General features: G+C 39.1%; 1 protein-coding gene across 2 annotated transcripts; it reads left to right on the top strand.

The window, feature by feature from the left end:
- The first annotated feature begins 1,038 nt into the window (after positions 1–1,038).
- Positions 1,039–25,078, top strand: dpf3 (D4, zinc and double PHD fingers, family 3). Of its 2 annotated transcripts, XM_044105855.1 has the most exons (12): positions 1,039–1,180; positions 10,610–10,770; positions 12,819–12,926; positions 15,198–15,331; positions 15,649–15,744; positions 16,776–16,848; positions 17,260–17,301; positions 18,157–18,294; positions 18,372–18,500; positions 20,790–20,902; positions 20,997–21,078; positions 21,242–25,078. In XM_044105855.1, exons 1-12 carry the CDS (start codon positions 1,149–1,151, stop codon positions 21,307–21,309), a joined length of 1,176 nt encoding a protein of 391 aa, XP_043961790.1. In that variant the 5' UTR covers positions 1,039–1,148; the 3' UTR covers positions 21,310–25,078. The 2 variants fall into 2 exon arrangements, with proteins under 2 accessions (XP_043961790.1, XP_043961791.1); XM_044105856.1 differs by lacking the exon at positions 17,260–17,301.

Here is a 25,078-nt window from a genome sequence, read left to right as displayed (position 1 = left end):
TTTCTGGTTATTTATTCTTATTTGTGTGTTTTCCGTTTATTTTCCGTGGAAGTCATTTAATGCAACACCAGGTTATCCAGTTGCCCCGCCCTTCAGTTAATTTATTGGACAACTTTAACAAAGACTTTCTGACGTATAATGTTTTCATTGGCTATTTTCTCTGTAAGCGTTTTGTTGCCTTTGAAAGTAACTCGAAATTCTTGATTTCTTAACCTAACCTGTCAGGAGGCTGAAGAGTTGACAAGATCGGGTAAATAAAAGCCGTAGTAAAATTGGAGGGTGGAGGATTTAATGAGATAGAAAAATTTTGCTATTTTTCTATCCAGAAGTGAATTTGAAAATCGGCAGTTTTTTCGATCCAAATGAACAAAATACGCTTTTTTATTTTCAGCATCTTTGACCTCTACAGTTAAATAAAAGGGCTTGATTGTTTTACCCCAAAATCCCAGAGCATAAAAATAGTAATTTATATTAATATGGCGACTTTTTTTGTGAATAATCATGACCTTTGTCCGACTTTTATCTATCTATTTTTATGTAAGAGAAAAAAACTTTTCAAATGTGATGATGATCACTAAGTTTTGAACCACGTTCTTCCGAATCACTTAATAATAAAACAAGGTTTTAGTTATAATTTGACGAAATCTAGGTTTCCGTTAGGATGTGTGATATCCGAGAGCCTTTGAATGGAGCATGCTTTTCCTGAGTAATTGCTTTATAAAATTTTAAAAATATATTGGAGAATAAACCCGGTCTCTAACAATCACTGCCTCCGTGATTCCTTCATATATTCTGATATAAGATACAATAAATAGGAACAAGTTAATGCCTTTTCATCTGGCAGAACCATTAAAGGGTTTAAAGCTTTAAAGGAAAGCCCACAATGTTAATTACTCATATTGGTTCTAAGTTTTTGGGTTAATTTAAACATATTAATCAACTTTGTTTCACAGGATGAGTCCCGTGTGGGGTCTGTTGACATACTTCTGTGAAGCCACGCCCAATGTCTTCATGCTGGGGTTGTATTGGCACGGAGCACAGTAGACAGGACAGCATTGGCTGTTGTATTTTCTTCTACTTTTTTTTCATGACGGTCCGAAACTGCACAGAGATTTGGAATATTACATTACAGCCTTGCAGAACGAAAGATGGCGACAGTCATTCATAATCCATTAAAATCGTAAGTAGCATTTATTTATATGTTTCAGGACATCATTGTCACACACTAAGGAGGGATAGCGATGATTTCTTTATATTGTGCAGCTCATAAATACAGATCAGGATTCTCGTGTACTTGAACGGCTTCAGATGTTTTCAGGTCTCCTGCCCTCTTGCATGGCTGTGCAGCCGCAGTAATATAAAAGCATGCACAATATGCAAAAACATGCGATCGGAATCGTGCACTTGGTAGGAAGTTCCCCACTTTATGAAGGCGGCACGGGCACAACTTTGCATTGGAGAAACCACACGAGTTACATTTGCATAGGAACTGTCATGCAAGTAATGCAAAACTTGCACTGATGCAAACTTCAGCTCATACTTAAAATGGAAAATAAGTCTGCGCCCACCTGCTTGTGATGTGGGAAAAATCCGCTATAAATAAGATAAACTATAACGCTAGCATTTTCAGAGTATTTCCTGCGCACAGTCCTCACTTTACTCCACTTCTAAAGAAGCCATTCTTTTTCTGATTTGAATGCGTTGAGTTGCTTTCTGGATGAAAGATCAGGTTCCTTCATTTTCAAGCCAGAAGCCTAAATGTTTAGTGCCAACTCTTTGGAACTGTTGATCCATCGATCAACAGTTCCAAAGGCCAGCATGGAATTATAATTAGAAATTTATAAATTAGAATTGCCTTTTGTGGAGTAATTTCCAGTTCTTGGTAATGCCACTGTTACAGTATTTGTTCTCCACTTGACCATGATGTGTCTACACTGCGTTTCCTGGTACATTCTATTGCCTTGGAAATTTATTGGGACCCTTCTCCTGATGGATACATTTGGTCGAGAAGATTCCCGAATAGAGTTAATTGAGAATCAGCGGAGGGAGCTAAAGATTAGGGTGATGGCACAGAGGTCTTCCAGCCTCAAAGATGTTGGAGTGCATCACCACTCCAACATCTTTGAGATGATAAATACCAAAGGAAACATACAGAAAACCCTGCCATCAATTAATTACATTAATTGTTGTAATGCCAATAAAGATGCCTAATTTTTTGTTGTTGTTTTCCAAATCTATACTCCTATTATTAGATTCTTATCGTTTGTGTGATTTCCTGACAGAAGCAAACTTCTAGGGAGATTTAAAAACTACTTCAAAATAAATTCTGTCATAGGTGTGATAACTTTAGCCTTGTCTGTATACTTAATGACAAAAATAAAATTACATTTCTTGTTATTCCAGTTCTACACTAATTTTACTGCTGCTGCACAGCTAGCTGTCCAGAAAGTTAGAAAAGTAGCAGATTAAAATGCTTATATACCAAAAGTTGTTGGGCTGTTTATAGAAAGTCCTTTGTAAGAGTGAGATTTTAGTATAATCATCAGTAGCCAGAAGGGTGCAAGTTCCTACAGTAATGACTCGTTAGGTTTATCAATTTATCCTGCATCTGAAATTAAGTCACTACATTTGAATTCTGTTCTGTGTGGCAACATCATTCAATAATGTATCCCTTCTCTTGATGCACACGTTCTGAGTTTTTATTTATTTATTTATTTATTTATTTTTCTATAACACAAAATACTGTAATCCCTGCATTTGCCAGGGTAAAAGACAATGCTTGTATTCCGTCAAAGCAGATTAGGATGTTGACAGTTTATAGCTTTTGTGTATGTAGAGCAGCAGATTAAGAGTGTCCCAGTATTTCTCCTGGGTCCATCTGTCAGGAGAAAGGTACTGGGTAAAAAAAGGAGAGTCATAAGGGGGTCTGAGGGAGGGAGATCCATCTTCTTTTCACGTGAATTGGACCCACATGTAATTTCTGAGAAAAAGGGGGGGAAACACTGTGCATTATAAACCACGCGTGATGTATTTTTGCAAAATATATGAGTGATCTTCTCGACTTTGGTTTGAAGCAGTCAACCAGGCTGCCTGCTTTAAAATAATAATCTGCCCTGTTATTCTCTGATAGATTCATTAAAACTATCAGAGCCTGACAGTCACCATGTGTGTCTGGCCTTCTCAGTCATGGTTAGCCATACACATTGTCTTGGGGTATTTAAAAAAAAAAAAAAAAAGCAGGTACAAAGACGCCTTTGTGATGGAAACCTGGAGAGGCATTGCAGGGTTGGGGTTTAATGAGGAGCTGACATGAGAAGTATTTAAATAAGCTCCGTAATTTATATGCAGAGATGTGCATATTGCATGCCCTGCCGACATCCCGTGGTCAGGTTTGGATTTATAACGTAACAAAGAGCTCAGGTAGGAAGAGGGCTTGCTGGCGTTTCCATGAGGATTGAGAAGACGAGGGCTGAGATTTGAAACAGCTTGATGCAAGTGGAGCAAAGTGTTCACGTATTGGGGTTGTATTTGTTGTTTACATGTGTCGCCCCTCCCCCTCACGGTTTGTAGAAGGGGGAGCGAGTGATGGAAGTGGTGGTGGTGGTGTGTGTGTGTGTGTGTGTGTCTGGCTGCATTTAGGCCCTAATACATTCATAATGCACCCAGAGTACAGGGTTGAACCCCGGCTTTTGTTTATCCAGAACGCTCAGGAAGGGTTTTTGGTGGTACGGATAGATTTATTTTTTTCTGTTCTGCACATAGGAACAGCTCGATTTTCATCACCTCATCATCTTGTACAATTCTATTCATTTCTGTGGGAGCATTTTTTCTTTTTTAATATGTTGCAGCAAAATCATCTCAATCTAGGTCCCAAGGCCCTCATCTTCAGCTCCTCCGTATCTTCTTTCCTTCCTCCGTCTTCACTTTTCCTTCCCTTTCATTCCCAGTGTGTGGCGTAAAAAGAATGAATGCATTCATGCATAGACATATCTGTGCATTTTGAGAAGGAATGAGTGTGACATGGTTTGAAAGGGAACACGTGTGCCCCAGGTCATGTCAGACCCCGTCCACCCCCACACCCTGCTGCCATTCTACCTTATCAGCTCTCCCTCCTCCCTCACGCCCCCCCCAACCCCCCTACCCCACTCTACTTCTCCCAGTCTTCAGACTCCAAAAATTTCCACAGCTTTAATTGCCCATATGTAGCGCCTGCCCTCTGATTCCCCTGAGGTTTCGCACTTATTCAGGGTCATATGCTGCTCATGTTTCTGTATGTCTGCAATGTTCCCAAACATATTTACTTGTCCCATACCTAATTCAGAGGGTTTTAATGTATCAACCTGCAATTTGTAACTTTGACTGCTTGATGTTTTTTTGTTTTCAGAAATGCATTTGTACAGTCAGACACTGATGTTGGACCAAATATAAACCGGATTTAAGGGCCTACTGGAAACAAGCCAGAACAAAGATTCTGGCTTGGGAAATCTGAAATATAAAAAATAATAATAGGTCTTGGACCTAATAAAAATAAAAAATATAAAAAAATCTGTTAACATTTTTTAACATGTTGCAATCTGTATAATTAATTAGTTAAAATTAATGTGTTAAAATCCTGGCCTTAATATTTATTACAGTTTTATTATATTTTATGTTTGGCCCTTGCTTCAGAAAATTATGTTTTTGTCTGTAAACTAACACAGGAACTAATTGTTACTCTCTAACCTAGTAACAAGTAACATTCCTTATTGACAACTCTCTGTCTTTGCTTTGCATAGCCATGTGCATCTGGCTTACACTCAGGTCATAATTTACAATTTGATTGTCTAAAAATGACCTTTATCTATCAGATTCCAGATCTCTATGCAGTATTATAACTTACAGTTAAATGCAGCACCCTTACATTTTTCATGCACATTTATTTTCCCCAAAGTCCTTTTATTTTAACATGGGGGAGCAACAAATTAACAGTAATTTAATGCTCTCAAGGGTTCTTTTGTAACCACCCGAGGAATACATGATACCCGTGTGCTCTCACTCAAATTCTCAGTGTTTTGACTGTACGTACGCTTGCGAGGAAGTGAATTCCTACTACATATTTAACTATAAAGGACCTCATAAATGTATGTCAATTACATACATTGACGTACAATGTATGTATGTAATGGACATATGGTTTTCCCCTGGTCTGGAAGATGTAACTTCTCTTTGTACTCATTGCATGACAGCTGTTCACACCTACTGGCCGTCATAATTAGAGGATGAAATTACGAATTATAAATCACCCAGGTGTTTAATTAAGTCCAAATGGTGTTTTTGAAAACATCTATTGTCACGTATGAACTATCTACTTGCCCTAAGTGAAGCATGTATGGCTATTTTAATGCAGTTTGTCAGACGCCAGGTGGCTCAGGACAACGTGCGATTAGTGACCAAAATGGTTTTCCATATGTTTCCCACTCAAGTTTTGAAAACACCTCACAGACAAATGCACAGTCGCTCACTTATGTAAGAATCTACGTAGCTCCCCCGGGGAGACTGCACAGACGTTCGGCTGTTGAAATCCGGACAGAAACATCCAGCCAGAGTGATGAAGACGAAGAAGATGGGAAGAGAGAGATGAGGAGAAATGCCTGCAGGCTCCACACACACACATTTCAGTTCAGGCAACAAATAGTGACAGCTGATATAAGGTCTTAACCTCTGGGAATGTGAGTTATGTGACAGGAAGTCTCTTCTGAAGATCTGCATTGTGACTGCTGCTCTCGTACTGTATAAACACGTGTTGGCAAAAATCACCAGCTGCATTCCCCGTTTCTGTAGGTCTGTATGAGCTAAAACGTCTGCCAACAACTTCCACATGCATCTGTTGCCAGAAACCACATGAGGTTGAGCAACTAGCAGCTTGGGTTTGCTCTTATTTACAGTCGCCTCTTTTAAAGATTCATAAACTGGGAACAGACATATTGTAGCTTGAGTTAAACTCATCTCATTCTCTGGCATTTCAAGTGGCTTTTCTTCAAAGAGCAGCAGTTTAAATGTGTCGAATTGTGAGGTGAGTAATATGAAGGGGATCAAACTTGTTCAATCTGTGAACTGCTGGAATCGCTGAAGACTGAAGGCCACACAAGATATGCAAATTAACCTCTCAGCGAGATGGAAAAGGATGCTCCAGACCACGCTGTGAATGTGCATTTGTATTCTAATTCCAGCTTCATAAAATATTTTCCCTCAGTAAAAATATGTGGCTGTACAATTTGTTTACAGAAAAATGAGAACTATTATCATTTGGATTCTGTTATGGCTCTATTTGTCATGTTGCTGAAATGGTCTTCAGGAGTGCTTAATATTAATGCTTGCATTTTCTCATTTAAAAAAAATAAAAACACAAGCAAATCATTAAAGGAAAAATGATTGGTCTGTGAATGCTTTTGGCACTCAAATTAAGAGTTATTTTTTTTAAATGTCAGTGCGATGCCATGTTACAGCAATACAATTAATTAATCAAGGATGCCAACAGAGAAAATGTCCCCCAAAAGGTCTTTTCTTTTCAAATAGCAGTTGAAGTAATTGTTGTGTTATGTAATTAATACCATTACTAATAATATATCAGGACCAAAATATCTGTGGGTCAAGCCAATGATTCACAGTGTGGTGGATGCTCCTCCCACCACCACATCGTGTTAGTATTTTTCTTTATATTATATTTTAGTTTACGTGTATAAGTTAGTTATTTCATTTAGATATACATTTTCTAATGGGTGCACCCTTTAGTTAATGTCTGTCTGAATGGTGTACTTACACTTGTGTTTCGTTTGAGGTGCTGCTGATTCAAAACAGCTGGAGGAGGAAACTTGGAGCGTACCATTTGTCTTGAAAGACTGAAGGAGGAGACTTGTTTCAAGTTGTTTTTAATTAGTTAATCTTGTCACTTAAATATTCACTTATTATTGTTTCTGTTAACTAAAAGTTAGTTTTGCTTTATTTGTTTCATAGAATGCTTTAGTTAATTTTGTATTTATTCTTTTGTTATGTCCCTCAAGTGATAGATTTAGGTTACTCCACCCCTATTTAAGCAGCCTTTTGTTCTTTGTTAGGAAGGTCAGTTTTGTTTGTGTTCGGTTGGAGTTCAGTTGGCCTCAGTTGAATTGGGCCCGGGATTGTTGTTTGTTCTTTGATTTGTTTTTGCATTGAATTTTTGTGTTTTGTTTGCTGTTTTGGAAAAATTAAGTTGAAATTTTTTCTGATTTGAACTCTTTTTGTCCTCGTTTGAGTCGGGTCCTTCACAACCATGGCCTAGAGCACAGTATTCTGGTGGAAAGTATGATTAGAAAATAAGTGATTTCTGTAGTTTCTATTTTTAGTCACATTTTAATAATACTTCCTATGTATTTCCTTATTATTTTCCCAAATATTAATTCCATTGTAATCCTAATTCATTCAATTTCCAAAAGATAGATAAAAAAAAATAATTTCTGATTAAGTTCAGGGCATTTTGTTGTCATTCGTGGCAAATGCTGAGCTACAATTTGCATTGAGAAAAAAAGGAAAACTGATAAGAGGTACATTAGTCTGCTCTCCAGATGTCTCATGCATAATTTTACGAGTGTTCCCTTCTTTCCTCCTTATGGCTATCCCCTTATGTAATCTTTTTTTTCTGTTTAGCTTCTTCTGTACATAAATACTTACATCAGTAATATGAGTTTGCCCCACACCACACCCCAGATCCTCTTAATCCGTCATCTTAATTCAATCATTTAAATTCAGTTTGTTTTTAGAAGAGACAATTTACAACAGATCCCATCTCTAGGGTCTTTGCGAGAAAGACCCTAGAGATGGGTCCAAAATATTTCCACCAATATTTCCACCAACTGCGATCTAAATCAGATTCATACCAATACAATGCAATTATAGAGAGATATTCGATTCAACAACAAACTTTCTTTCCTCTGTCATCTCCACATACTGCACATTTTTCTTCATTAGGGCTAATGTTCTTGTTTTTGCCCATCGTGCCATTTCGTGCATATCTGTTCGGAGTATTCCCAGACTCCTCGTCTGCGCTGGTGACGGTCAAGCAGACTTGACGTGTGTGCACTCTGTAAACCGAAAACAAAACACAGCCCTGACAGACTGGATACACTAAACTCTCAGAGAGCTGCATCTTCTGGCTTAAACAATGTCAAGTAGAGAAAATCTTCAACATGACATCAACAGCAGAGTCTCCTTTGTGTATTTCTCACGTCACACAGTTTGCAGAGGGTGTTGATCTTGGTGTCATTTCTCCATCTTTAATTGTTCTGCCCCTGAAGCCTCGATGAATGTAGCTGAATCGGCATGAAGAGCATTTTTCAGCAGGATTTTCAATCTGACATGCCCACTGATGTTTCATTTTGACAGCTTTGCTTGGTTCATCTTTCTTATATGCTTTTCTCTTCTCTGCTCGTGTCTAATTGTCAGTTCTGAGGCCTTCACTCTAAATCTTTAAAGTCCAGACTCTACAGCACATAGATCTAAAGAAGTAAACTTATTTATTATCTTCAAGTTTGTTCTTGCCTTACACATTGCCTTGCTTGCAAAACACTGATTTTTATTTTTTTTTGTATTATACTATGCTACAATATACACTGCAGGGTTTCTCCTAGTGTATTATGAATCTGGTGGGCCACCAGGCTTTTCTTGCGTCCCTACCAGACTAAGCACTGCTTGTTTATTTATTTAGGTTTTTTAATGTTTGCCTTTCTCTAAAACTTCACAGTTGGTGTTTAGGGAATGTCTTGGTAATGTCTTCCAATACCTAGTGATATTTAAAAATTTCCTGTCAACTTTAAACATTTTTTATCTCAAAAACATGGTGTCTCACTGCTAACCCTTACCACTGGGATTAACAAGTTTTCTGGAAGAAACCCAGAATTGCAAAGTTTTTTGATAGTAACTTTCTGTAATAGAGCAATACAAAGAAGAAAGTAGTAAAGCTGTATTTTATCACTTTTCTGGATTTTTTTTTTCTTTGACAGAGAGAAAACGTAATGGTTTTATCAATAATTGGAAACGCGTGTTCATGTTCTGAAGAATCTAAGCCAGTCCACAGAATATTTTCCAAAACAGCTTGGGAATTTATCAAGATGTATTTTATGATTTTCACTTTGTAAGTATGTGGTGGAATCCATTTTTTGTCCAGCGTTTCTTATTGTCTAACATCTGAGGGAGTACTTTTGATGTTTTCCGGGATTATTTTGTGATCTCCTGAGTCGTTGTTGATTTATTTATGCACTATTTTGCAGGGATTTTTATAAAATGCTCACACCTGGAAACGTTCACCATTGCTCCATCCTGTTCCATGTGTGGATAAGGACAGATGCTGCTGTTTGCTGGAGTCCCAAAACCTTTGAAATGACCATTAAAGCTTTGCAGACTGTTTTTGCTTGACTCAACCCTTGAAGTTCTTTATTTTGAGCTATGATGTCCTTTGAGATCTTTCACTCTACTTCATGTCGTCAGACAGGATTTACACCTATTTTTATGCTACAGGTCTGGCAGCAATCAGGCCCGTGTGTGGCTTGTGAAACTGAGCAAAAAAATGTTGCTGATCACAGTTAATTCCTGATTTAACAAGGAGGCAATTGTGTTTTCACAAAGGGCCAAGTTAGGTTTGAAACCTTAGTTCTGTGGTTTTCTTGTATTTTGTCTCTGTCTGATATAAAAACTGTAGTTGGATGATCTGAAACATCTATGTTTGACAAAAAAGAAAAAAATGTAAGAAATCTGTGTGAGAAATCCACCCATTTTCCCATTAAAGCAATTCACATATCGATCTTGCTACTAGATTTTTCTTTACTACGTTAATATTTTGTTTCCGCAGCACTTTTTTTTGACTGCAGGCCTATATGATGAATTTATTCTCCTCTGATCAGAGCATCGTCTTCAGCGTGTTTGCTGTGTTCCTTCCTGAAGGCTTTTCCTTTTGACACTTTTCCTGCTTTCCAAAAATATTTTTCTTGTTCGCTGATTCTCCCACTTGATTTGTAGATCTCTGCAGCTCCTCCAGAGGCTTGGGTGGTTCTAGATTAGAAAAGGGGTGACAATTATTTTTTGCGAGGCTGTGTAAATTTGAACAATGCGGTCAGACAGGCTCTAAATGGGATTTTTGCCGTCTATTTTAAGTCTAAACAAAGTGACTGACTGATTTGATTTAACCATGTAAGAGAAATATTTTGGGCATAAGTCTTAAAATTGTTTTGATTTTAAGGTGATTTGGAAAAATCAGCCCAGCAGCACATAGTATTGCCATTCTGAAAGAAGCATTTGCATGTTATGAATGTAATAACGACAGCATGTCATCACAAAGAAAAAGTGGAAATCACAGAAGCATGCCTTATGCTGCTGTGATTGATAGCACAAATAAGACTATGAAGTTGCGGGTAAGTGTTTTTTCATCAAATAAACATCTTCTTAATGTAGCACAGATGTTGAGTGAATGGGGTAATTGTTGTAGAACAAAATGTAAATTAGCCTGATGCATTTTGCTGTGTTCTCAGTTGGCTCCACAACTGTATGCTTGCAGTGTTGTTTGAGTATCTGCGTTCTTGTTTTCTCGATTTCCTGGATTCAGGCTGGGTGACCAGTTCTATAAAGAGGCCATTGAACACTGTCGCAGCTACAACGCCCGCCTCTGTGCTGAGCGCAGCGTGCGAATGCCCTTCTTGGACTCGCAAACTGGCGTGGCACAGAACAACTGCTACATCTGGATGGAAAAGCGCCACCGCCGACCAGGTAAGAAACTCTGCAAGGGCCAAGAAGTCTGCCTGGTCCTGAAAAAAAAAAAAAAGAATCTGTTTTTTTCCCCCCTGCAGAATCAGATCTGGGTACATTTTGCAACCCACTTGAAAATATCTGTTTCCTTTTTACCTGATTTGTCCTGAAATGTGTTACTGCGGAGCCTCTGCACAGGAAGAAGAAGGCTGTCTATTGAGTAGATAATATAGTCCAAGACCTCCTATAGGTTTTGGACTATACCTCCGCGTATCTCCGCATATATGCTGAGATACGTATATACTCGTATATACTCCATCTTGTATGCTAGAATCAAAAAGAAACTATGATAAAGTCTCAGCAAGAAACATATCATTTTGCAGAGATGGTAAAATAGTTGTTACTACAAAAATAAAGAGTTGTTTGTGCTAACTCGCAAGCCCTGCGGCACAGCTAGTTACTGCAGCAAATTAAGTAGTTTTAGGTTTTATTCTAATCTTTTATTCATTTTAGGAACGCCAGGAGCATGAAAGCAGGTGACTGCTGTAGTGAGTGCTTTCTGTAGTTGTCTTAGTTTTGGGTACCAAATAATAGGGTACCCATTAGTTGGTACCCTATTAGTTATTACTAATATAATTGGTACCCTATTAGTTATTACTAATAGGGTACCAACTAATATGTTCAAATGAAGCACTTGTCTCAGAAGTCTGAACTTTGATCTAGAAATATAAGCACAGCTAGGCTAAGATTATTTTAATTTTAAGTCTAAAACTAGTTTCCCATGTTATTCTTAAATTCTGTTGAGCTTGTGCTTACTGACTGGAGCGGCTCTTAGTGGGGTCTTCTGCTGGTGTAGCCCTTCAGTGCTTCCAGGTAGAACCAGTCTGCTCATTCTTCTCCGACCCCTATCCACGCAGCTGCTTGCTCACTCTATGTGTGCTTTTCTTTTTCCCTGTAAAGCAAAGATTTCCGTGGGTCGAAATCCCAGAAGGTCAGGAATAGATGAAGTAATTAGACCATGCTAGAATCAAAGAATCTTGAATTTCCTTTCTTTGCCACCCTGATGATCTGTCTGAAATTCAGCAAGTTGTCTTCTGCGCATACACACGTCTAAATGCAGTGAGTTGCTGTGAGTGGAGTAACATAGCAAAAACGAGGAGTCAACTCAAGAAAATTGGTGAGATACCAACTAGTGGGTGGATTTTGTCAATACTCTGATTCTGCTTCCAGGCTTAGATCAACCCAGGGAAGCATGTTAGCTCATTACATAAAATGTTTAGCTAATAAATATTTGTGATAAAAGAAAACAACCCTTAAATATGTGTATCTCATGATGAGGTGCCCGTCAGTGATTTATCCTGAATCAAGTATTCTGAATTCGCCATCCACATGTGGGTTCTCTGTGCAGACAAAGGGAACAATCTGCTCCTTGCTGAGATCTGGACATAAATAGCCCGCGCTCCATCTTGTATGCAAAGCCCTTCAGGCCACACCCTATACTTTGTGGCAGACCTAACTCGCAATATATGCATTTATTCTGGGTTGATGCCTCCACCTCCTTCTCTTCATTTTTTTTTCTCTTTGCTCATGTGGACATAACTGAACCCCCTCTTCACCTCCCACCCCGTCTCCCTTCTTCTCTGTTTTCTTCCAAGATAATGGGGGGGGGATGAAGATTAAAGGCAGAGACAAGATCAAATTTACTAGAGTAAAGTCAGATTTAAAATTTTCATTCCTTTGCTTTAGAATACGGGTTTCTGCCCGTATTCAAACTGGAAATTCCGAAACCAACCAGAAAAATCTAAAATAAGACAACCATTTTAATGGCATCTGACTGGGGTCAGGATTTTTCTCAAGATGCTGACCACTGCACTGAACATTACTGAAATCTGGACACAATAAGTGCTGGGGGGGCTGAAGGGAGGGGAGTCTAAGTGTTTTTCCGTGTGTCTGTTGTGCTTGGACTCAGTGCATAAATTGTTAAAATGTTGGCAGAGGTTGTTCAAAATTCCTCCACAGTGCCTGCATTAACGACTATATGGCTGTGTGTGTTTTGTTTCCTGGTCCAGGGCAGGCGGCGGGGCAGATGTATACGTACCCCGCTCGTTGCTGGAGGAAAAAGAGGCGACTCCACCCACCCCTGGATCCCCAGCTCCGCCTGTGTGAGCTCCGGCTAGGTAATTCAAGCAACACAGCCTGACAGATTTACACACAGACGCTCAATTAAAACCCTCAACGCTGCAAGTTGCGACTCTGTTATCCCATTTTGATCCACGCATCGAGTTATTTTTACATGCAGCTTTCACTTTGACGTGCTTCCTGGTGCTGCTGTGTTCCTGCACTCTGCTTGTTTTATTAATTCTTGCTATCAGGCCATCTGGCTCTGGTTAGCCTCTCTCTCACCAGGTCCCCAGGTTCATTTTTTTCCCCCTTCGAATCAATGCCCCCTCTCACTGTTCTGTTGCTGTAGACACACACACACACACACACACACACGTGCGCGCGTGTATACACCCCCACACACGTGCGCGTGTGTATACACCCCCACACATGACTCCTGCTCCCCCCAACTCCAGCACAGGAGCACCCTCACTGGGCCTCTATAATCATTTGTCCATGAGGCATTAAAATGCAGCTTAGCCTTATGAGACGGCAGTACATCCTTTATTTTGTCAGTTCTCATCCCTTCGTGCGCACAGCGCTTTGTCTTTTGGGGGGGGCGGGGGGGATTTTAGAAGTGGAATACCAGGGAACCCGATAAGAGGAGGAATGAAGGCAATTCTTTGTTTCTGCTCTCTGCCACTATTGTTCCCTGTTCTGTGTCCTCCAGATGCAATATAATACTCCAAAGCGTTCTGCGAAGAATGATTTTTCCTTCTTTGAGGAAAAAAAAAACAAACAAAAGTATAAGAAACTCCCCAGAGCTACAACCAACCAACCTTTAATGCCAAAAAATGAAAAAGCAATACTGGTTGTTTAACTATTAAAGCTGGAAAGCATTTGCAGGATATCGTTGTGCAGGTCGGGCAAAATATATGTGATACCACGACAGAGGAATGTGAATTTGTTCCTCCAGAGTTTTATCGAGTGCTTCGTTTCATTAATACCTTCTGAATAAAGGGTTGTCTATATGCAGTGGGACACAGAGGATCTCCTTAGGAATGAATGTATAATGGTGATTTCTCAGTCCTTCTTTATGTACATTTGCTGCACTGTGTTATCTGAGCTCAGCTAAAAGAGTCTGGAACCAATTTGCCGTTTTCAGGCTCAAGAAAATGCACAAGACTATAGCAGTGTACTTGAGAATAATTAGTTGTATGCGAGAAATCTTAAATATTAAGCTTAAAGATTCTGTTCGCTGCCAGAGCCAGTTTTTGACATACCACATGAGCGGTTGCCCAGGGCGGCATGAGGAAGGGACTGCATGATCACAACTTTTTTGCATGTGCAGACAGTGAAGAGATGGTGTCTCCTACACATGAGCAGGGAAATACAATTGGCCCGACTGACAGAGCAAGTTTGTGCAGGAGAATTTCAAAACAGTGAAAATTGCAATAGAAGATAATAATAGTAAAAGACAAAAAAAAAGACACTCCGTGTAGAACTTGCTACAAAAGTTTTGCTTTGCAACAAAGCAATGCAGTGGATCTTTTCTATCTTTGCTGACAGAAAAATCTCTACCCTGTAGAGATATTCTGAATGAGTCTTCTCTGAGCCCAACCCTGACTAAGGAAAAAAAAATGTTTTTGCAAATGTTTGCTCGATCTAGTGCCTTACATAAAACTTGAAGTACAAAAGAAATTTTTAAATAAATTGATGGATTCTGAGTGAAGCTTGAGAAGCTACAAGAATTTCACAAGCCTTCACATAACCACCTTCCCTGACCCGCGCTCTCAGTAGAGTTCAACGTTAAGGGTTGACGATAGAGGAAAACATAAGACTTGAGGTATTTGATGGAAGTTCCCACAGGTGAAAAGCAATAAAGGTTAGAGATGTTTGTGCTGCTGCTGGAGGTGAGGTGGGGGTTAGCAGATAAAGAAAATGCCCTGCAAGTCTTCCTCTGAAGTCGGCGGATACCAAAAAGACTAAAGGTTTGGGTGTATCGCATGCTTAATACAAGGAAACCTTAAACGCACATATCTGCTTTCATCTGATTTTCATTCAGCTTTTAAAGTTCAAAGAGGAGTGATGTTGTGAGTTTGGGCTTTCACAAATCCACCTTCACGGAAATGAATAAGTAAGAAGTGACGGGGATGATGATGTGCCTCTTACCTGCTCTTTGAAGTGCAACTGGAACTGAGTTTATATTTTGATGTCGGAGGAACAGTTGCGCTGGCTTATCATGTAACACAAACGGGTACAAACAATGGTTTGTGACACACGGAGACACATACTGAAGCCAAATCTTTTCTTTCTGTTGCTCTTCGTCCTTTACCCTTCCTCCACAGAAGCTGATCTGGCGCCCAAACGCGAGGGGCCTCCGGGGGAGGCCACCGCCTTGGAGGCACTGTTGAGGGGCGACAACGCTTTGGAGAAAAAAAACAACGTCAGTAAAGACGAGGAGACGCTTCTGGAAATACAGGTAACTTTAAACCAACACAGCATTTAAATGAATGACTTTCTTTCTCACCTTTGTGGTGTCTGCCTGGTTTACGTGCCAGACCAGTGACTGTCAGTTGTGAAAGTATCGTTTCTGCTGTTCCTGCATGAAAAAATCTGTAAAACCCATTAAAAATGTGAAAACAAAATTACAGTGCCTTGCAACCATGATGTGTTTTAAGTCTACACAAACCTCTGTGCTGTATTTGTATTTTTAGCTTGTTTTTCCTCGTCTTGTTTAATTTGAACCTACTAGGGGTGTGTTTGCTTATTTTTATTTTTTCATATTTTATTTTGTAGAGAGTTCTGGAGGCAGAGGAAAATGGGGACAGTTTCCACGAAGATGAAGAGTTTGAAGCAGATACGCCAAAAAAAAAGAACAGGAATAGAGGCAAAGTGGGTAACAAAAGCCAAAAATATGTCATTTGTCAGTTACATTGCTTAAATATTCACTTTTTTTCATTATGACTAAAACACTTGGGTTTTTTTTAGGACTGGGCATTTGATTGTTCTTCCCATCAGAATTGGTAGAGATGATTTAAATTGGCTTTATGTCCAAAACAGCCAAATGAAACTCGTTTGGAGCTGCAAATGTCTCATGAAAAAAACAACAACAAAAAACAAAAGAAAGAACAACTTTTCAGACAAATATCTGCTTCAGAAAATTTCTTATTTTTATATAACCAGCATTTTATTATCTATTTTTATGGTTTAAAATAAAGATAAACATAAAAGAGGATATACATATTTATTTTAAAAAGCACATGGATTCCAATTTAATGATTAAAACATGTTACTGGGGCGTGCTGTGGTGGAGTGGGGGATAGCGCAACCCACATTTGGAGGCCTTCAGTCCTCGACGCGGCGGTCGCGGGTTCGATTCCCGGACCCGGCCGACATTTGCCGCATGTCTTCCCCCCTCCCCTTCCCCCTCTCCTGTCAGCCTACTTTCAAATAAGGGACAGTAGAGCCCACAAAAGACCCCCTAGTGGGGAAAAAAACCCAAAAAAAAAACATGTTACTGGTACAGTTAATGACATTCGTTGTTAAAATTCAGTGCAGGAACATTTAGAAAAATGGTTAAAAACCTGCATTTGTTATTACATCTGTATTTTAAAAACAATAACTGATTCCTTTTCATTTTTAACCAAAGCTATTAAGAGCCATTGCAGAAAGTCCAACAAGCCTCATGCAGCTGCAGAGACACAGGTTGCTGCTGTTCTGTACAATTTTGACAATGTGTGGAAGAAAGGTGGAAATAAATCAATAAAAGCCTTAAATAATATATTTTTTCACAGGAACCTTATATTTAGCATACTATACTATAAATGAGAGTAGTAACATGAACTAAACCGGTATAATTTTTGCCTTAACCTGTAAGCGTAAGAGGGTTGCACGTGTCATTAACATTTGTTGTTTCCTTGCAGAGCAGAGGATCAACTCGTAGAAGGACAGAATCTGTTAATGCAGAAGACCTGGATAAACCTTACATCTGTGACAGTAAGGAGACGCAGAACATGTCTCCTCAGTGTATCATTTACCCTGTCATCCTGCTGTTATTACACGCCCTCCCCCCCTTCCTGCACAAGTTCCCATGACAAAAAAAAAGAGATCTAAAATGTCTGTTCAAAGAGAAAATACATGTTGATGAAGAGCAGATGTAGCTTCTCAAGTCTGTTAATGTCATCCCTCCTTTTTTTCCCCTGCTCCTAAAATAAGCATGTAAAGGGACGCTGATGTTTATGCAGAATTGACCAGCATGGCTCCTTTTGTTACCTGGACGAAATCCCCCCCCTTCCCTCCTAGGAGTCGGATTGTTTGTGCACTGAAACTCATGCAAATCGGTTTCATTTCCATTTTTGTTTCATTCCCTTTCCGTCATGGTTTGCTTCTGTGTCTCCTCTGTTCCAGATAGGTACAAACAAAAGCATAACTCAAAAAAGGCTGAAGAAGGTATCTGAATTTGAACTTTTCTTTCTCCCAGCTCCGTGTTATACCGCAGTGATCAGCCTTTTTGCTAACAGCACAGGAATGCCTGAGAGAAAACCTCTGATGCTGTATGCCTGGGCTTCTCTTTGTGGATTCAGTGCAAGCGATGCATGATACTAACGCTTTGCCATGAGCTTCTGTCGCTACCGGTTGCAAGTTCTGGTGTGACTTCACCGACAGATGCATGTTGCGTCGGTTTTTCTAAAGCCACTGAGGAAGTGTTTCCACTGGGTGCGATTATTTACTGCTTTGTGAACTTTATGAAAGTTGAATTGTGCTTTCAAATCAAGAAATCTTTTTTTTTTTTTTTTGGGGTGGGGGAAAACTACAACTTATACTGAATTGGCTGCTTCACACACACCACACTGCAATTGCCTAGTTCAGTGGTGGAGGTGTGATGATTTGATTTGATGAGTTGAAACTCCTTTATGCTTTTCTACACCACACCAAATAGCTGTTTGAAAATTGAAATTAATTCAGGATCAATGTGCTAATTTAGGAACTCAAGGCAATTCGGGAAGCTTTCAACATTTTTGGCATGGAAATGATTCCATTATTGTTTTTTTTGTTTTGTTTTTTTTTGTAAATTGTTACTTTTAATGGGTTCAGCACAATTGGATGCGGGTATAAAGTAAAAATAACCTTAAAACAGTCTAACGAGTTATAAATACCAGTACATCCAAAGGTAGTTTCTAACTTTTCGGTTTGCTTTTTTTTTTTTTTTTTTTGCTTTGGCTTTGTTTTTACATCCTCCTTCATTAAGCCAGTACAGACCTCGGCTGGTGAATTGCTAACGGACACTGCACGTTTCATCCGCAGTCTGTGGGAAGCGCTACAAGAACCGTCCGGGCCTGAGCTACCACTACACCCACACTCACCTGGCCGAGGAGGAAGGCGAAGAGGAGAAGGACGCAGACACGGCTCCGCCGTCGCCTCACAGTTCGGACAACCACAAACGTAAGACACAGCCCTCACATCTGACTTCATCTCTATCAAAATATTCCTTTATGATGTTTTCCTGTTCCTCTGGACAGCTCAGAAGGGCTCCGATGGAAGCATCATTCCCAACGACTACTGTGACTTCTGCTTGGGAGACCAGGACGCCAACAGGAAAACGGGGCAGGCAGAGGAGCTGGTGTCCTGCTCCGACTGCGGTCGCTCTGGTGAGTTTGTTTCCCAAGATCCCTTTGCTCCCAGACACGTTTTAAAGCAAGACAACAAAAACAAGCAAACCCCAGAAGGTGCCAGAACCGTTAGAATTTGAGATGGGTTGACGAGCACAACCGAAATAATTCTTGAAAGTATTTGCTTCCTCGCAGATTTTGTGAAAATTGTGAACGTTTCGGTGTCAAGTACATTTTAATGCTAGAAAAACATAACCGGAGTAAACACAAAATGCGATCTTCAAACGATGATTCTTTTTATGTGCGGATTTACGTCGGTTCGGAGGAATTTTGGCTCAAAACAAGTCCTTGCGCTGTAGCTTGCGGCATGCTGCTCTTTTTTGCCTACTTGCTGTTGTCAAACAGCTTCTGTTTAAGTAATGTCTTGACTCTACAGATCTGGCAATAATTAGGTCTGGATGTGGTAAATAAAAAATGTGGTTAATCGCATTTTAACAACGAGGGCAATTATTTTCTGCATCTTAGGCCAAGTTGGTTTGGACGCAGTTTTTGGAATAATTGTGACAGAAAAAGGAAAACAGGAGAACGATGTAAGAGAACCAAGCAGTTTTACGCAGAAGTTAGCAACATTAATAACGGATTATCTTAATACACAACAAAAGACCTGGATTAATGCCTCTACCATGCATGTGTGGATTGTCTCCAGGACTCCAGCTTCCTCCCACTGTCCAAAGAAAGTTAGGTTAATAGATTACTCTAAATTGCCTTTAGGTATGAGTGTGTGTGCGTGTGTGTGTGTGTGTGCATGGTTGTTTCTCCTTTGTGTCTCTTTGTTGCCCTGTGACAGAATGGGAACCTGTCCAGCATGTAACCCTGCCTCTTGACCAATGGCTGCTGGAAACAGGTACCAGCCCCCTGTGACCATTCAAGGAGGAGTGGGTGTAGATGACGTATTGGATTAATTATTTTTAGTAAACCCATTTTATGTGTGTGTGTGTGAAACAATTTAAAGTTACACTCCAAAAGATTCAAAAGATTTATGAAAAATGTAAAGATTTATCATAGATTTGACAATGTCTGAACTTTAAAGAGGCTTTCATCCCTTCAGAGAAGCCCTGACTGTTTACCTGCCCTTAATGTTCTAGCGTCCATTAAGCTCTGCTTGAATGTCAGTGTACGTTGTGGAGGTTTCATGTTATAGACAAATACAAGCTGAGGCAGTGATGTAATGTATTATTAGTTGTTTGTGCATTCGTATTTAGCCACACTGAGTCAACACTTATTTTTTGGGAATATGACAGCTTGAATATTAAGACATTTAAGATAAATAAATAAATAAATAAATAAATAAATAGATCTCAGTCAGGTTAGAAGAAAAGTGCCTGTCAAGGTCAATTTCAAAGTTGCCACAAAACAAGCATTTCTATTTTTGTGGCTTATCAATGACCTCAATAAGTGAGACTGAACAGCTAAAAAAACCCTGATATTCCCCATTTTTAATATCTGCTGCTTGATTCCGTTCTGTATGCCTCTTCTGGCTCCATCCCTCTGCAAGGATTTCTGCTTTTAGATGACATGCCGTCACTGTTTGTTTTCTTCAGCTTCATGCATTATGATGCCGCAGTTGTCTGCATCTCTTTCTTCCACATCCCCCCTTCCCCCCCTTCTGCTTTGTTCATCCCTGCAAATCATATCTCAGATCACCTGCAGGGAGAAGGCGGAAAAATGCATTTGAGCGAATGAGCTTTGTCAGGACAGGAGAACAGCGAGCCAGTGTGACGTTGCCTGTGTTCCTCTGACGCCGAGGTTTCCATTTTGGCTGGAGGACCACATTAATATCTTCACATTAAGTCAAGTTAGAACCACAAGCATCAATTAATTTTGTTAAGATTTTATGTGATAAACCAATGCGAACAGTTAAAGAATCACAAAGTAGATGGACAGGGATACTTTATTTTAAAATAATGAGAAAAGTTTTATTGTTTTACATAAAAAAATTTTTTGTTTTAAGCCTTCTCAAGCCTGCAGAAAGAGATGCCTTTCTGACCATGCAACACACTAAATTTGATGTTCGCCTGAATGCACTACCGGTACAGTGAATTGTGATTGTAGGGATGCTTTACACAAATGACTTACACAAGGGTACATAGACATGTTCACACAGGTGAAATGAGAGTTGTATTAATTTGCAAATGGATTCAAAAACCCCAACAACAGAAAGTATTTTTATAAACTAGAAGATAAACATCACTTAATTTGGAAACTTATATGTCCAATAATGTCTCTCCTTGTGTTTTTTTTTTTTTTGACCTTGCTGCCCCTCCAAAGGTCACCCCACATGTCTGCAGTTCACAGAGAACATGATGCAGGCGGTCAGGACGTATCAGTGGCAGTGCATCGAGTGCAAGTCCTGCAGTCTGTGCGGAACCTCAGAGAACGATGTGAGCATCGTCACGCTAAGGCTCGTCGTGTCGGACCCGTCACAGAAAATCTCTCTCTTCTCATGATGTCGAGTGTGTGCGTGTTTCCATTCAGGACCAGTTGCTGTTCTGCGATGACTGCGATCGGGGATATCACATGTACTGCCTGAAGCCTCCGATGACCCAACCTCCTGAAGGTGAGAGCTGGTTTTAGTTTTTTTTTTTTTTAGTTTTTTTTTACCAAAGATATCAGTGGACTCAAACCATATAGGTCATGTGCTTTATGCTTGCGAGAGGCTTTAGGATAAGGCTATGTATGAAAAGAGAGAGGAGAGATGATTTCTCACTGTGTCTTTCCAGGGAGCTGGAGCTGTCACCTTTGTCTGGACCTGTTAAAAGACAAGGCCTCGGCTAACATAGAAGCATAATAGAAGCCATCGGATTATTCACATGCACACAGCACCATGGAAAAGCATTGCTGCCCCTTCAGAGACCCCTTTAGAAAACCTTGAAAAGTGTTGCATGCCCCAAATCCAAACTTTAGTTTGACTCTTTTCACTTTTTGGTTAGCCAAGTCCACACTCAAGTCTTTTGATGACAACGTTCATCTGTGGCAGCTTCTGGTGGCTTTTCTATTAACAAATTTAACATCCTCGCCTCTAGGTGGGCAGCCCTCAGCACCGCCCATTGCCGACTGGTTATGTTTTTGTGACCTTTTTCTGTCTTGACCGTACTGATATTTAAAAAGTAGATAACCTTCGAAGGAGAATCTGCTGCACTGGATTTTATTTAGCAATATCAAAGTAAAGGGTGTTCGATAATGCAAATGCATTCCACGCAATACAAACTTTTATTTGGAAAATTAAACACATTTGCTTTTCCTCCCGCTGCAATTATGCACTACTTTGTGTTAGCCAATCAAAAACAAACCAACAAACAAAAACTTTAAATGAGGCCAGTACTTTAGCCTAATTTATCCTTATCCTTTGGCCTGATGTGGAAACTTTTATGCCATTTTTTGCCAAGCACGGTACACAATCAGTGTTTGTACATACTCTTTGCAGTTTGGTGGAACCACACACGTGGAGCAAACTTTCTAGACAGAATTTAAAACCCACACAGAGAATCGCAAACAGCTCTTGAAACCCCCCCTCATGGACATATTCCAGTACATTAGCAGCTTCCTGTTTAAGAAGACAAAACCTTTCACCTCTCATGTAGCCAAGCAACACTCAACAGATGCACATGTCATCAGCGTGCAACCTCGACCGCAGGTCAGCGAACAGCAGGTCTACCGTTCAAGCACATCTCTACCTCACCACCCAGTGGACGTCAAGGAGCCAAGGCAGAACCGATAACCCGCTGTTGTTTTTCGCTTTACTTAGGTGTTAGTGTTTAGAGGGTGTCTGCTATGGCATATCACTTCTTTTCCTCTGCTGCTCTGGGGTCTCCAGCCAGGAGAAAGCTGAGTTAGTTTGACTGATTTCTGTTTAAAGTGCTCCCTCCAGCTCCGCTCCGATGTTTAGACTCTGCAGTGACGTTTCTGGCTAATATCTGGGAAGACTCTACGCTGGTCTTCCCAGTTTTTCACCGTGTCGTGTCAAACCTTGGAAATTTACGTCCAGAGCCGAAAGGAAATGAAGGGATTGAAAACTCTTTGAGTATCGTTTGTTTTTTTTGTTTTTTTGTAATCAACGTCTGTCTTCTGTATCCTTAGAGTTAGTGTTATTTCTGGTGCTCAGCAAACAGATAATTTCACCTTTCTTTATCATTATTTATATATTGCTGATAATCGCTAAGTCATGCTGTCAATGACCTCATTTACTCTAAATCCCGGATTCCCAAACTTCTACTGTTCCCATCTCAACAAAATACTATTTATAGCACGACTGCATCATCTTTTACAGATAAATTATACCATTTTCTCAATTTACAAAAAAAAACATTTCTTAGATTATGTCCAAAGCATAAATAAGTTAAGACAAACAAATTGTAAATATGACTCATCCGCTGTGTCATCACTAAGCTAAAGCTTCACTCTGTCAAATCGTTTAATTTTACACTTAATGCTGGATTCTGATAAGCACAAAGATGACGCCTCCTTAATTAACGCTAATTCCCAATTTTTATGGTGGGAACCGTAGCGATATGGCGAAGTTCTGGAAAAATGTGTTCTTCTATAAACTCTCATAGCAACTGAGATTTAGGCAAGACTTCTAGGTTAAAAGGAGCAAAAGCTGCTGAAATGTGCAGCTTACAAAACAAAACCCTCAGGCAAAGATGAATAGAAATTATTCAACTCTACACATTTATCTTTTCTTCTTCTTTTTAGCCGAAGTAGAAACTCATGCGGGAAGTTTGGAAAAGAATAATCTTGACTTTGGATATATTCAGTCAGAAAAAAGACATTAAGAAATCATTCTTGTTGACACAATCATTGGTGCCACAATAATTGGTATGTCTGTTATTAGTTTTATTTTTGTTATTTTTCACTTAGAAAACTGAAGGCAGCTACAGACAATGGTTGCTTTAAGCATTTCTGGGTTTATTTGTCTACTATTTATATCATATTCTCAATGAATATTGAGTTGAGTTTCAGTTCAGACAGAGTCAACCAGATTTTTTTCTATAATAATCAGGGAATGAGAGAATCAGGCCCACAACATCACAGATCTTCCACTTTAATATATATATTTTTTAAGTGGAAGTAAAAATAAAAAGTAGTTCCCAAGAAATTACTTATGTATTTGGTTACACGGCTGCTTAAGTACTGTGTAACTGATCATGACAAATTATGACAAAAGAAACACATTTCCAAATCATGTTTTTAAATATAGAACTTATTAAGCTAATGTTTACAGTACAAAGTGTATATACTTGTAAGTACTTCCAGTGACAATAGTGTTTACTGTATCTATTTTGACCTACAAAGACAGAAAATAGCGTTAAAACAAAGCTTTTGTACAAACAAGAGGTATCACTTCGACATAAACCCTAGGTTTGTGTCTGTGTCTCACACGTTCTTGGTTGACATGTTTGTTCTTTATTCTGTGAAGTTACTCACACTGGGTAGAGTATGCAGAAATTTTACTCAAGTAAGAATAGTGATACTTCATATTAAGCAGAAGTAAAAAGTATGGCATAGTAAAACTACTCCTAAAATTAATTGTTTTAAAAATGTTCCTCAAGTAAACATAACTAGTTCTTACCCACCTCTGTGGATTACTGGATTTGCTTTGATGTGGGATTTCCTCTCCTGCTAAACAAATAGACTCAAATTTCCATCTTTGTTAATATTATATTATCTGAGACGATGCCAAGATAAACGAAAAATGGATTTATGTGAAAAAATTGCAAACATCCTAACCAGAGGATGCTGTGAGTTTGAAGGAATGTGTGGATCAAGCAACTATCTGGAATATTTCGCTTTTTAATTGCAGTCTTCTGTTTAGTATTTTAAAGACCAAAATACACAAATCCAGCATTTTAACATGCTCAACAAGACATGTGCTCAATACCCACTGCCAAGACAATGACATGTTTGTGTGTGAACAGTTATGTAAGATGTGACACCTTTAGGAAGTTTATTTTATATCCATTTTCTGGATTGTTTTTTATTTTACTTATGCCACTGGTTTAAATTAATCAATGTGGAAATATACATTTTAATCTCAGCCTCTCAAAAAATAAAAAGTTTCTTCGTAATGCATTTCTGTCTGTTTAAAATAACAACATTTGCTCTAGTTGTACGTGAAGTGCTTCACTAAACGTTTAAAGCTCTTCAGCCGAAATTTTGTTTTTATACTGAGCTAAACTGCTGACGAAGCTAATGCTTGTCTAAAAATAAGTCTGTCCAATAAGCACCAAAAAAGGAAGAAAAAAATAAGAAAAAATTAAATATTGTATTTGTGTCTTGTTATTGTGTGTTTGTTTTTGATACTGCTTTCCACGGACAATCAAACTGTAGCATAGAATTAGTATATTAATAACAATGAAAGATTTCTTATGGCTAATAAAATCTGTGTTTTTTTTTTTTAAGTAAGTCAATGTGTTCTTTTGTTTAATAATTTCACTAAATGAAATTTTGTGCAGCATTTTGTTAATCTAAATTGTTGAATTTGTGTCTGAATAAAGACTTCTCCATAACTCCTGTTAGAAATGTTTTTAGTGGTCAATGAAGGATTTTTGTCTGCATGA

This window comes from Gambusia affinis, linkage group LG22, assembly GCF_019740435.1.
Source record: "Gambusia affinis linkage group LG22, SWU_Gaff_1.0, whole genome shotgun sequence".
NCBI lineage: Eukaryota > Metazoa > Chordata > Actinopteri > Cyprinodontiformes > Poeciliidae > Gambusia > Gambusia affinis.
The sequence above is the reverse complement of the archived record's forward strand: the minus strand, read 5'-3'. Positions and strand labels throughout refer to the sequence as shown.